The sequence below is a fragment of the Solanum lycopersicum genome, chromosome 7 (genome assembly GCF_036512215.1).
Source record: "Solanum lycopersicum chromosome 7, SLM_r2.1".
NCBI lineage: Eukaryota > Viridiplantae > Streptophyta > Magnoliopsida > Solanales > Solanaceae > Solanum > Solanum lycopersicum.
Window position 1 is genome coordinate 1,577,704 of NC_090806.1, and position 15,191 is coordinate 1,592,894.

Here is a 15,191-nt window from a genome sequence, read left to right on the forward strand (position 1 = left end):
CTCATAAGCCAAGTTGACGAGCAAACAATGATAAACTTCACATCCGCCATCCATTCCCATAGCCCTGCAACAAAGGCCATGCTATCGATAGGAGGAGATACAGGTTCTCCAGTACTCCCTAGTATGATGAGTTGCCAAGATAATCGTGCTGCATTCATCAAATCAACTATCAATATATCCAGAAATTACGGCTTTGATGGCCTTGATCTTGATTGGGAATTCCCTATCAAATCAGAAGACATGCTTAATCTAGCATTGCTCCTCAAAGAATGGCGCCTCGCCATCAACATAGAGTCACTAGCTTCCTCTAAGCCTGCACTAATCTTGTCTGCTGCTGTTTACTTCTCTCCAAACCTTCTCTTATCGGGGATAACTTATCCCACAGAAGCTCTAAGCAACTATCTTGATTTCTTGAGCCCTATGTGCTATAACTACCAAGGTTCTTGGGACACTTCAGCAACTGGTGCTCCAGCCTTGTTGTATGATCAGTCTAGCAATATTAGCACGAGCTACGGAATTTCAGCCTGGAAACAAAATGGGGTTCCTTCAACAAAGTTAGTCATGGGAATTCCCTTATATGGAAATACATGGGAATTGAAGGATCCAAATGATCACGGAATCGGAGCTCCTGCAGTAGGAGTTGGTCCTGGAAGTCACGGAGAAATGTCGTATGATGATATAGTAACATTCAATTCAGAAAACAATGCATCTATAGTATACAATAATGAAACAGTTTCAACATATTCATATTCTGGAACAAATTGGATTGGATATGACGATACGAACTCCATCAGAGCCAAGATCAAGTATGCTAAGGCTCAGGGTCTTGGTGGTTACTTTTTTTGGGCACTTGGCTCTGACAGCAACTGGACTCTTTCAAGAACAGGTAAACTAACAAAATGGTAACTAACCAGTTATATACAGTGTATATATATAACTTAAATCGGTAGACATATGTCACATTATTTTTTTGCATAATCAGCATACTGTTGAAAACTTAACAATTGATCATAATGATTTCAGCTTCTATGGCATGGGATCATGATGAAAGCTGAGGTGCAGCCACACGGTCTATACTCATCGATCAATGGACCATTTGATTGAGTTTATTTGATATACTTTCTCCATTTCTATTTACACTTGACACTTGAATCAGTACTAAGACGATTTAAGATTTATATTTGATACATTTCTTGTTGTTCTTTTTGGGAAATTTAAAGAAAATTGGAAGTTGAGAATGAAATATTGTAACAACAATTGAAATAGACAAGTACAAGTTTCTAAGTTAAAAGTTTGTATTCTCTCTTACACTTGAAATAAACGTTATTAGCTGAAAAGTACATATAACTAAATGGTACAACATATATATCTATATAGTGCATAAATAAAAAGAAGATGAACTATTCAGCTTCAATACACTTCCACAAACAAAATATATATAAGTTCAAAGGAAGAGTCCTTCCCCCCCCTTCATCTCTTAGGAAATAATCCATGATTGCTTAGCTACACAATAAGAAAAAGAACAACGTGAGTATCCGTAAAAAATTGTGATTTAGCAACAATCAATATGCTACATCTTCTTTTAGCAAGATTTAACTTATATACTGCAACAACACAAGCAATTTTAGTCATGTTATAACTAATCTCACTTATTAAGAAAATTCTTGACACCGTCAGTGTATACGAGTTGAATATTACTTTTTTCGTAAAATAACATGTAAAGCAAGTGAGTTAATTACCTGTTGTTGAGATTTTCCAATCTTTATCACCAGCAACAGCCCAAAAGAAGTAGCCTCTAAGTCTTTGTGATTGAGCATAGTGTAACTTCATTGCAACAGAGTTAGTGTCATCAAAGCCAATCCAAGAAGTTCCAGCCACAGAATAAGCAGAAACAGTAGCAGAATCATATACAACTTTAGCATTGTTTTCCTCATTGAATTTCTCAATTTCCCTATAAGTTAATGTCCCTTCATCACCAGGACCAACACCAACTGCTGGTGCACCAATTCCATCAACATTTGGATCTTTCAATTTCCATGTCCTACCATAAAGTGGCAATCCCATTATCAATTTACTTCTTAAGGCCCCTGCTTTGATCCAAGTACTTAGTCCATAACTTGTACTAACGTTACTTTTCGTGTCGAATAATGCTGCTTGTGCACCAGTTGCAGATGTATCCCATGATCCACGATAATCGTAGAACATTAAGTTGATCCAATCCAAGTTCTTGTTAATTGAAGGTACAGGATATGATCTAAACTCACCCCATAAGAAGAAGTCAACAGAGAAGTAAACAGCTGCTGTGATCAAAAGTTGTGGCCTTTTGTTAGCCAAAGATTCTTTCTTAACCTCAACCCTCCATTCATTTAATAAAATCGCGAAATTCTCCATGTCCTTTTTGTTCTGAGGGAATTCCCAGTCAAGATCAAATCCATCAAATTTATATTTTCTAGCTACCTCTATGCTAGATTTTATAAATGACAAACGAGAGACAGATGTTGATGCCATACGCGAGAACCTAGCTGGTCCTTCACCTCCTCCCCCAACCGAAAAGAGTGTCTTGACAGACGATCGAAGGGTGGAGGTGAAGTTGAAGAGGAGTTTGGATGTTTCATCGTCAATATCGAATTTAAATGTTGTGTTGTTTGGTACAAGAAATGCATAGTAGATGTGAGTGAACAAAGATGTGTCTATGGATGATGGTGGGAAAGTTGAAAATGCCCATGAAGGGTAATATGCACCTTTGACACCTTTACAATGAGGATTTGCCATCACACCAGAACAAAGGGCAAGAAAAAACACAATACAACATGACACAATATTAGCCATTTTTGTTGATACAAGATCATATGTTTGTTGCTTTAGTTTCTTCTCTATTTATAGGACAAATGGAGCCTTCATAAAAAGTCTAAATAAGATCATAATTGGCTGTTTCTATTTGTCCACAAGGCATGAAAAATATGACTTGGTATGTGTGGATGGAGTTGAAGATTACCTAAAGCAATTGGTATTAAAAAGTTGATATTTTTGACTGGTTAGTTATTATAGTATTGTCCCACTTCTTAATGGAGTTAATGCCTTTTTGACTCTCGCCGATTCTTATATTGAAGTCTGATTAAATTTTAGTGTGAGAGCATTGATCGAGCTACCTTATGGGAAGGAGGAACCGGTCCCCATGGTCGCCTTCGTTCGTAAGGTAAAAACGAATAGACATTCTTGTCTTGGCCCAGGTGACGCACATGACCGGTTAAGAAAGTTCTTATTTTTTGATTTCGCTTTCTCTACGGCTACAGCTAAGGTGGTGAGGAAACTTACTTCCGAGTGAGCAACTTTCACCTCGGTAATTACCTAACGAGAGAGAGCCGATGCAAAAGTAGTCCTTTACGCGAGGAAACGCCAGACAGTTGAAGGTAAAATGCTCTCTAACAAAAGACGACTCCATTTTAAGCGGTTTAACCCTTAATTAAATCTTGGTTCGTACCGAGACGTTCGCATTTTATATCAATGACTCCATATTTAAATCTCGAACTTTAAACATTTGATTAAGAATGAAGGAGTAATTACCCAAATACCTTCTGACTAATTCAAACTCTAGAAGATCATCATTTGATTTTAATATAAGTCAAAAGAAAGAAAAGTTGTTATAAGATTTCCCTTAGGATAATTGAATTTTGACAAGCACCTAATACAGATGTCCACTCGAGACGTAATTATTAGCTATTCATATGGTTGCAAATATAAGGATATAAATTATACTTGTTATCGTAGGTCAACTTAATTGCTCGGAAAATTATATTACACATTTGAATCGAAAATGAATGAGTAATGGATCGAGGAGATAGGCATTGGCCCCTCTCTTGAATTGTGTGTTTTTCACCATTCGACATACTTCATCTTTATTGACTCGGTAACCCTCCATCCAATCCACTACCACCCCACTACCCTACCCTTCGCTAACATCTTTTCATAGGTTTGTCTAAATTATATATACAAATACTTTAAGATAATATTTTTTGTTTACATTTAAAAAAAAAAAAACAAATATTTTCAAATAAAATCACACCCTTACAAGCTTAAGTTTATATAGTGGAATATATTGAGATCTACCTTGATTCTTAAGTAGCTTTCTTCACTTTGCTATCTTTATTTAATGAAAAATGATGAATGGTTTATATTAAAAAATATATATTTTTTGGATCTTACGCCATCACCTTCAACCCAACTTAATCATAGCAATTATAAAATAAATTAGTTTTATAGACTAATGATGTAGTTTTCTATTATATCACCTAAAAATAATTACTATAAAAATAGTTTTTACAAATGAGATTAAGTAAACAAACTAATGTAATGCATTATAGTGTACAAATTCTTTACGTTGCTATTAGGGGTGAACATAGACTTTCGTTAATAATTTCACTTTAAACTTAGTGACAATAATTTAAACCTTAGTTAATTTAATATATAACAATTTTCAATTTCGGAACTAAAATCTCAAACACATACTCTTTAAATTGTAAATTCATCTCTAATTATTATTACGCGTATAAGTTAAATTCTTTTAAAATTGTAATGTAATTGACCTTTCTCACCTCAATGCAGTATGCCCCATGAAGTAAATGGACAGAAAAGAAAAAAACTAAAAGGACATAATTTAATGGATATGGTCCACATGACCACCAAAGTTTTCATCAATGGCTTGGTCATAGGTTGAACATTTTAGATATAAAATATCATTGAAAATTTAAAATCTTAGAATTTAGAACATTTTAGTTTTTTTTTTTTATAATATTGTTGACTTGGTCTAATTATTTTGTACCAAGGATTAAGGTGTCATTTGGCATCGGATACAGTGGCAAAGCTAGATTTTTTTTTACTAAAAAATATCAAGATAAATTTCACGAAGAGACTAAAGAGTATGAACATGTAATCTTAATGTATATACATAAAAAAGAATATTTTAAACTAGTTACACAAAATAAATTTCTGATAAGGAAATGTCGATTAACAATCTACATGTAGCTCCGTCACTGATCAAAAGAATTAATAATGCAGAATTTAATTTAAACATACTCGAAAAAATTATAAGATATAGCAAATTGTTAGTTGAAAATCCCATAAAATACTAATGCAAATCTTATTATCGTGATGTTGAGTCAATCTCGCCATAAAATGATGAAGCCGCCCTTATTATATAATGCCTTCTATTATTTATAAAATATAAGGCCTTAATGGCACTTTTATTATTTATTTTTTTATATATATATTATATAAAAGTATTGTTGTGAAGAGATATACAAATTAAAAATTATAACACTCACATAACAAAAAAATAGGGAAGTAGTCAACTTATTAAGGAAAAATAATGGAGTAATATTTGGTCAAAAATATTGCTAGGAAAAATGTGAAATAACATATAGAACTCTTAACATAATGTCCAAAAGTTTGTGTAGTTTGAAATTCAAAACATGATTTATCGAGTTTAAATTTTTAAATTATAATTTTTTATATAATTAGGAGCGAAATTAATAATGATAATTATTAAAATAAACATTAGTAGTGAAATAGATACATATACATCACAACGTAATTAAATTAAATGTTCTTTAACATTTGAATTTCTATTTTTCATAATTTTATAATGTATATGTGGATGCATGAATAAAATAAAAGAGGTTCACTTATTAGTTAGCATTTTATAAGGTTTAAAATGTATAATACTTAAAACTTTTTAAAACAGAACAAAAAGAGAAAATCAAATTGATTTTCGAAATACATTTTTTTGATATTTTTTTTATATCTTAGACATGACAATTATTAAATTGTCTCTAATAAATTAATTTTAAGTGATTAACTTTGTCTGTCAATAAATTATATTTTGACTCAACTACTAGTATTGTTTTTCTGCTTGTGTATATTCTACTTACCTTAATATTAATTTTGATGAATTTGTAACATTCTTGACAACTATTAGTGCAATTGTCATTAAGAATAAGTATTATTATGATTATGATAATAAGATTAATAAGGACCTCTCAGCAAACAGTTTGGTTATTTATTCTTGGATGTATCCTTTTTGTTCAAGTTCTATTGGCACATCCATCTTATAGTCAATTTCCATCTTAATTATTGGATTTCTTCTAGAGTATTATACATGATATTTCTGACGAATCTTATATAGAAATAAAAGAGAAAAGTAAACTTTTTCATAATATATAACATAAGTTTGCATGATATATATACTTTTTGAATTGATGAAGGTATAGTCCACGAAACACGGATGCTTTAGATATGCTCAACATCGAAATGAAAAGGCATGATATAAGTTAACATGATACATGTTATAATTGAGCTCTATGGCGACTGTATAGCTCAAGGGACGAATTCACAAAGGCATGTAGGATCAAAGTGGATAATATGTATCATGAACTTGAATTGTGACACCTTATATACACAAATAATATAAATATTTTTATATTATGAAATCGATCTTATTAATTGAATTAATAATGAGTAATATATTGCGATTAAGTCATTATCATCTATGGTCCACACTATTTGTGAAGAAAAGTTAAATTTTTTTATTAAAATAGTCAACTAGAAATTTTATCTAGTAGTCAAATACATTTTCTTGGGAAGTTTTGCCAGATTTAGAAAAAGAAAACATAAAAATACTAATCAAATAGGAATTTTGCAATTTTTTTTGGTTATTTTACTCTTTATTTTTCTCGTGGACAGGAAAAATTAATTGACATAGCAATTTCAACTCTCTTATTAATTTTTTTTAGAGTGATATTTTTTTTAAAACGAAATATACTGATATTCATAAATAGCTCAATTTATGAAAGTAGTTTTAAAACCAATGAAAAATGGTTTTATTTTTCTTTTATCATCAATTTATTCAAATAGTATAGGGTAGTGGAACTATGTGTCAATAAACTAATTAATGGCAAAAAAAGGACATAATTCTGAGTCAGCTCTATTTACAAGATAAGGTAATTAATCATATACATTACTTCTTCCGTTTCATAATAGTAAGTAAATAAATTTAATATTTTTATAAAATAAAATTATTATAAATTATAATTTTTTTATAGTAAAAAAAATACATTTTAATATATAAATCAAAAGTAATTTAACTCTGAAGAACAATAATGTGATAAGTATTTTGAAACTAGAGTAATAAATAAATAAATAAATATATATATATATATATATATATATATATATATATATATATATATCAAACGTTGAAATTGACAAGATATATATATTTTGAATAATTAAATCCGTAGTGGTTTCGTAATTGACTTTGTTACCAATCCTTAAAAATTAAAATGTGTTTAAATTTTGAATAATGTGAAAAATGTTTATAAATGGAGTTGACTACTATTTCATGGTGCATCCTAGCTCATATTTTTTAATTTTTTTACTCCATATTCAATATTTATAAAGTGATTAGATTAATTCAAATTTACACATTGGATAAAATACTTACTATGAAAGCAATTTCATATTCAAAATTTAACTTTCAAAATCAAAAATAAAAAAATATTTACTATTTTACATAATTTTTGATGGTGTATATAAAGTTCATAGTCTATAGAACATTCTCTAACTATTATATCCACTACTTTTCATAAGTAAAAAAAAAAATTCTGAGGTAACATTATACATAGCCTCATTCAGTAAAAAAAAAGTAACATTTAGACGTACTTATTCATATTTCGTGTTCACGTCAAATCAATAATCCCAAGTGTGATCTTGTATGTATTTTTGGAGTATACATCACACTTGTATTAGTCAACCAAATAGTTCTTTATCTATTCAGTGTCTAGCTATGTTTGTGATATCGAACAAATTTGCAAAGTTAAATAATATTAGAATACGAAAAAACAATAACATCACTTTTGGAACAAAGTATAAAGGAAATCTTATAATTTGTTCTAACCTCCTTTCAAAATGTTTTACTCGAGCTGAGGCTCTTTAAGAAACATTGTCTCTACCTCCCGAGATGGTTAAGAAGTAATTCAAATATCTAAAACTAGAGTTATAGGTCTTAACTATGAGACGTTATGTGGAGAACTTACAAAGTATTCTGAGGAGGAAATACTGATCAAGAAGAATCCTAGGAGGAGGTAAAAGATATTAGATACAAGCTATTATATTTTCATCAATTTCACATTTAGATTTTTGTGTCGAATTTCTCCATAGATTTTAGTCAGAGTACCAAAAAAATCGACTAGCTGAGTTACCAATACCTTATAAACAGGTCCAAAACCTCCCTCTCCAATCTTGTTTTTGATGGAGAAATTGTTTGTAGCTTCTTTTATTTGATCAAAGCTGAAAACTTTACCTATAACTCTTTCGTTCAATTCCTCGATACCTATAATCAAAGGTATAACTTTGAAGTCCAAGTATATTATAAACAAGAGTGACAAGGGATTGATATTAGTTACCTTCATATCTTACAGTTTTCTTTTTTTGAGATACAAATTATTGAACTTATTACGAGAATGGTGATCATGATCGTTGGCAAAAGTTTTGCTAGTAACCTTCTCTTGCTGCCGCGATGGTCTTCTTGTTCGTCTAAGGCTGTAAAGAAAGTTATCATGTTTATATGGTTCTTTTATCAAAAGCAAATGTCACAGAAAAGCTCTAACATATGTTGTTGTATATGTACAAAGAAGTTGATTTCATTTTTATGATAAAGTGAAATATCAATTGTATGTTTAGTGTTGCCTCTTCCTAAGAGGTTCATCGACAAGAAAAAGTATGTTTTAGAACCTTGCTTCTTCAGGGTTTAAGCTCACCTATTGACTTTAGACAAGACATATGTGTGATAGAGCTGAGTGAATCTTGAAATGAATAAGCAAACTCTGTATGATGATTATTTCCCTTCCTATGGATGTAAAACAATAATACTTCCCCGTCCTGTCTCAATTTAAGTGTCTTACTTTCGTCTGTTAAAAAAAGAGTTTTTCTTTCTATATTTAGTAACTTTTCCCATTTCAACATTCATACTATAAGATAGATTTGCAAAGGATTATGATGTAACCTGCTTTTGAAAGCTCCCAATCGACATCATCGCTAGGAATTTCTAAATGTAGTTGTGTAAATCCAAATTCGAAGTATCATACATATAATACGATAATAATTTGATGTCCCTTTTTAAGTGGTTATTGATAACACTTTTGGTGTTATAATTAATTTTTTTTGTTTATTTTGTTTTATTCTTTCAAAATTTTCAAGTCTTTCACGTTGAAAATTCCTAATAAATAAATAAATAGCACTATAAAAATGTGTATATCAAAGCTAGCAAGATGATATAATATACAATCGATGGACTTAACCAATCTCAATACACTTTTCGTAACATTACATCTTCATCCTCTCAAAATTCTGAATAGACGATACTCCTTGTATAATCAAATATATTTGTATAAAATGAGATGAGGAGTATGAGTTATTTAGAAGGGTTTTTTTTAGTTAATAAAGTAATATAATCAGCAACAAGAATGAATAAACTTTGTATATTGCCGTACATATAACACATATTTTGCGTCATCATCAAACAAATTAATTACATGTGGCTGTTGTTAGATTTTGTCAAATGGACTAATTGATTCCTAATATGTAGTTTCCTCTATAATCTATAAGCCTCAAAAGTCAACAATTACCAAATTAAATAACTCACCAAGATAACCTATTTTCACAAGAAAAACTATTCAAATTTAATTTCCATCATAACGTGACATATGGACATTTTTTCAAGAATCTTTCAAAGACCAATCTTTTAATTGGAATGGTCAAGTTTATTTATGTATTATTTGAAAATAGGCTAATTTCATTTTCGTTATTTTTATCTTTTGAATGAGTAAATTTTTGACTGACTAACATTTTACCTCATAGAACATAGTTATCTAATTAACCACTCTAAAACTTTCATTTAATTCATCGAACGTGAGCCTATATTTTATCCACCAGATTCAATTCAGTGTGTGACCTTAGCGTTGATTTTTCTGTATTCTTAGATTATTGACCTAACATACTTAAAGCTCCCTCTTTAGGGATGACTTGTATATGAATCATCAATACCGATCCCTAGTGCAACCCCATCTAATTTGGATTTTATCCCTATTTTGTAAAACTTATTCAAAATATATCCTTTAAGGAATTACCCTTTGAACCGCATTAGATTCGAATTCAATTATATTTTCTCATACATTTCTCATCTTACAAATAAAATTTAAATAGTCGTCTAACATTTCAATAAAACTCAAACCTTTTAGATTGTGATCTAACAAATTTTCTCATAGTTTTTTCTTCTTCTTTTTTTCTCAAAAATAAACTTTTAATCGTAATCTAAAATACTCATAAGTTACGAGAAAAAAAAAACAGTTATATATTTACTAAATAATTATTTCAAAAAAGGTTAATGATAAAAATAAATTTGAAACAATATCCAAACGACATATTCAAAAATTTGTTTATAATACATAATCAAATGTTGACTATTCTATTTTTAGAAGCATGAAAATTCAATCACTTTGTACTTTACATGTTAGTTAAAACTTAAAAGCCGCCGGTAGACAGTAATTAAGTAATCTTTTAATTAACTCATCAATTTTTTTAACTTATATATATATTCATAAATTCCAAAGTCACAATTAACCTTCAATTCAATGGCTAATTTCATCAAACTTTTCTTCTTATTTTTCTTCTTCCAACAATTAATTTTCTCTAATGGACAAAATAATGTTGTTAAAGGAGGGTATTGGTTTAGGGATAGTGGATTATCCTTAAACAACATTGATTCAACTCTTTTCACACATTTATTTTGTGCGTTCGCAAACCTTAACCCTCAATCGAATCAATTAGTCATATCGCCAGAAGATCAAGATTCGTTCAGACAATTTACGAGCACAGTTATGAGGAAGAATCCATCGGTTAAAACTTTGTTGTCCATAGGGGGAGGGAGAGCTAATAGAACAGCTTATGGAATCATGGCAAGAACAACAAATTCAAGAAAAAGTTTTATTGATTCATCAATAAAATTGGCTAGACAATTGGGATTTCATGGACTTGATCTTGATTGGGAATATCCTGAATCAACTATAGACATGACAAATTTAGGTACGGTAAAATGTGGTCATCATTTTACTAATATGTTTGTTATTAATTTTGGGAATGAGGTGGGGTCAGGGAATTATGTTGATTTTTTGAAAATTTTTGTTTTGCAAAAACGGTCATTTGTTTTTTGTTGGTTGATTTTGGGTGTATTTTTAGTACACTTTGTGAAATTAGTCTTGGATCTGATTCACACATCAAAAATTACTTCAAAAGGAAGGAGAATTGCCCGATCGAGTTCAACCACCAACGTGGGGCTTTTGTCGTTCTTTAATATACTATATTTGTTTCTCTCTTTCTTGCGTACACATACTTCTTTGTCTAAAATATTGAGTTCTGTTAAACACATCAATCATTATTTATCATTTGTGTAGAAGAAATTTGTATTCAAAACCTAACTCGACCGACTTATGATCTCCATATGAAATAATAATTGTCTGACCATCCAATTTAAAATTGTAATTTTTTAAATTATCTTAAATAGGTATTCTTTTAGACGATTTTCGTGCTGCAATCAACACAGAGGCAAGAAATTCCGGTAAGGCATTACTATTTCTCACATCAGCTGTTTCCAACACACCCCGAGTCAATGGTTTGAACTATCCGGTTCAATCAGTGGCTCGAAACTTAGATTGGCTCAATGTCATGTCATATGACTTCTACGGACCAAACTGGTCACCATCACAAACCAACTCACATGCACAATTATTTGACCCCGTGAGCCACGTGAGCGGCAGTGATGGGACTGCTTCATGGATTCAAGCCGGTGTTTCTGCACAAAAATTAGTTCTTGGAATTCCATTTTATGGCTATGCTTGGCAATTGGTTAATGCAAATAATCATGGACTTAGGGCTCCGGCAAATGGTAAATCAAATGCTGGTTCAATCGATGATGGATCGATGACTTATAATCAAATCAAGAATTATATAGTGCAAAATCGCGCCACAACGGTGTATAATACAACAATTGTTGGAGATTATTGTTATTCTGGTAATACTTGGATTAGTTATGACGATACTCAAAGCGTTAGAAATAAGGTCACTTACGTTAAAGGTAGAAGATTGCGTGGTTATTTTGCGTGGCACGTGGCAGCAGACCAAAATTGGCTACTTTCTAAAACAGGTTAGTAATTTTTTTTTTGGAAAATGTACGAGTATCTTCTCAACCGATGTCTGAAATTTCACAGACACACTTATACTATACTAAGGTCCTATTATCTTCCTGAACTTATTTTATAAATAATTTTTTATTCTTTTCGGCCTACGTGACACTAACTTGAAAAAAAAGTCAACCAATGTTGGACCCACAAGATAGTGCCACATAAACCGAAAATGGGTAGAAAATTATTGATAAAATAAGTTCAGGGGTAATAGAACTTTAGTATAGTATAAATGTGTCTATAAAATTTTGAACATAAATTGAGGGGTACTTGTGCATTATCCCATTTTTCTTTCAATTTTTTTTCTTTTCTATAATATGAAGAAATATTTAAATAGTAAAAGAGATTATATAAATATTGTAACTATTTTTTATAATTTTTTTGGGTACTTTATGTCATCGGTGTTTTCTCATAAGATTCTAATCAATGCATGATCTTATTATTTGGACAACAAAAGGAATTTTTGAATTATTAGATTATTGACTTCCAAGATTAATATTTGTTTTGTATTTTTAATTATTTTGTTCTAATCTTCTACAACTTTTAATTCTTGCAGCTTCACAAACATGGGGAGCATCACCTCAAGCTGTGAAATGATGGAATAATGTCTATTTGTGTGTTTAATTTGTCACGTAGTATTTCTTATAATAAAGTGACAAATATGTGAACCATGACATATAAAATAAATAAAAATCCATGTACCATATTGGATGTTTTAGTTTATTACACTTAAAAGTGAAATCATAAAGTAAAAAAATATTATTAATTAATTATGAATTCCTTTAATAACCTATATCTCTCTCATGTTGGTTTGAATTTATAGTTTGGTTTGGACAAGCTTCATTCCAATATGAAAACATTAAGGGGGGTGTTAGTAGAAATTCTCAATTTTTCTATATTTGTTCGGTTGGTTAAAATATATATTGAGAAAATATCATTCTTAGAAAAATAAGTTGCTTAAAAATGAGGAAAATGATTTTCTTAGTAAAAAAAAATAATATTTTTTTTACAAGTAACATTTTACGTTGATTGTGTCCGACTGTTCAAATTACAGTCACATCCTACAACACATATCCTCACCTCCATCCCTATCACCCTGACATCCCATAGTATTATTATACTTATACAAATACATTTAGAAAAATATTTTTTACTTACACGTTAAGCATAAAAAAATAAATTAAAAAAACTCTATCTATTTTTCATAGAAAACATTTTTCTTTGTACCGAATACACCCTTAGGGTGTTTGGTTTTGAAACAAGGATAACCCGATTCTTCTTTTTCATTTTTATTGGTTTTTAAATGGGAAAATTATATATAATAGCAAACTAATAACCTAAATTAAATGGAATAGCTAGGGTTTGATTTAATTGTGCTCCATAGCAAACATTAGCTAAAATTTGCCAGCGTCTCTCTCCCAAAAATCTCGCTCGCCTCTCTCGCTTTATACACAGAAGTGCATAATTCTGTTTCTGTTTTGTATAAAGCGAGAGAAAATTGTATATACACATGCAAAAATGTATATCTTCATGTTATACACTTAATTATACAATTTACAAACATTTTACTTTAAATATTGCAGAGAGAAAGGCCAACGAATTATACAATTGCAGTGAAATACAATTTTTCTAGCTTTATACAACAGAAGTGTATATATTGTGTTTCTGTTTTTGTATAAAGCGAGAAAAACATATATCTTCTTGCTATACACTTATAATTATGCAATATACATACATTTTAATTCGATTCAACTGTATGCAAAACAAATTATACAATTGCAGCGAAATAGGCCAGCGAATTATACAATTTAGGCCAGCGAATTATACAATTGTATATGTATAACAAATTATACAGTTTTATGTTTGCTATGGAGCGCAATTATGCAAAATTTGCTATAACATACAAATATAAATTTTTTGTTTGCTATATGTAAAAATTGTCCTTTTTAAATTATCAGCCCAAAAGTTGATTTTGGGCCTTATACGTACATTCCATTTATAAGAAATGTGTAAATTGTCACTTTTTTCAGAAAAACAAATGCAGGTTATAACTTATAAGCACTCCTTCCCCCTAAAATTATTAGGTCATTTTTTCGAGTTTCTTCGACATGATTTTCTCACAGTCTTTTCTACATGCATGTCAATAATTTCCCATGGCGTAACTTTGAAACTAGTTGATCGACGATTACCCCTAGTCATTACAACATGAGATATTAATATATATCGAATAGCCATCTGTCTATAGGGCTACTATTTAAAACATAGCCAACGATTCGCTAGATACTTGAAATATGGTTATAATTTAAAAAGAGCGACATAGTCGTGCTTCTTTGAATTTTCATATAATAACGTAATTTTCAGGTTTTATATTTCAAACTTGACATAATTATATCGATATCCGATTTTGACATCTCAATGTGAACAAATGTCAAAAGCAATGTTGTATATTGCTGAAAATTTCACATGACTTCGATTTCCATTTTCCATTTAAACAAAAAATTCAATAGGTCCCTATATATGCAACTTGGAAGAAATTTAAAATGCAATTTTTATTTTATTTTTGCTTCATTTGAGAAAATGTTATGGAACTATGGAGTATAAAATTCAATCGAAAATTAAAAAACGAATAAAAAATCTGACAAAATTAGTATATTCGAAAAAAGGACTCAATGATGCATCACAATAGCTGTCTATGATTTTCTTTAATTCATTTTACTTTTATTTTCCAGAAGTATAAAAACATTGTAGTTGACTTTACTCAGTCAACATTTATATTCAACTATTCTCTGTTGACTTACCGTAGCATGTGTTATTGCCAGTACGTGAAATTTAATTAATATAAGAAATCAAATTAAAAATTTGACTAAAGTGGCTATCAATGAAAATAATAAAATAATAATA

At 30.0% G+C, this 15,191-nt stretch overlaps 3 protein-coding genes across 3 annotated transcripts; 2 read left to right on the plus strand and 1 right to left on the minus strand.

Annotated features, from left to right (window-relative positions):
• The first annotated feature begins 27 nt into the window (after nucleotides 1-27).
• Nucleotides 28-1,055, plus strand: LOC101243800 (class V chitinase CHIT5-like). The gene is made up of 2 exons (XM_004242930.5): nucleotides 28-886; nucleotides 1,024-1,055. Exons 1-2 carry the CDS (start codon nucleotides 28-30, stop codon nucleotides 1,053-1,055), a joined length of 891 nt encoding a protein of 296 aa, XP_004242978.5.
• A 222-nt stretch (nucleotides 1,056-1,277) lies between these two features.
• Nucleotides 1,278-2,986, minus strand: LOC101257483 (nod factor hydrolase protein 1). The gene is made up of 2 exons (XM_004242513.5): nucleotides 1,740-2,986; nucleotides 1,278-1,503 (listed from the first exon to the last, which is right to left on the minus strand). Exons 1-2 carry the CDS (start codon nucleotides 2,827-2,829, stop codon nucleotides 1,478-1,480), a joined length of 1,116 nt encoding a protein of 371 aa, XP_004242561.2. The 5' UTR covers nucleotides 2,830-2,986; the 3' UTR covers nucleotides 1,278-1,477.
• Nucleotides 2,987-10,644: 7,658 nt separating this feature from the next.
• LOC101257783 (class V chitinase) lies at nucleotides 10,645-13,079 on the plus strand. Its single transcript, XM_004242514.5, has 3 exons — nucleotides 10,645-11,136; nucleotides 11,615-12,253; nucleotides 12,847-13,079. Exons 1-3 carry the CDS (start codon nucleotides 10,686-10,688, stop codon nucleotides 12,885-12,887), a joined length of 1,131 nt encoding a protein of 376 aa, XP_004242562.2. The 5' UTR covers nucleotides 10,645-10,685; the 3' UTR covers nucleotides 12,888-13,079.
• Nucleotides 13,080-15,191: the final 2,112 nt, after the last annotated feature.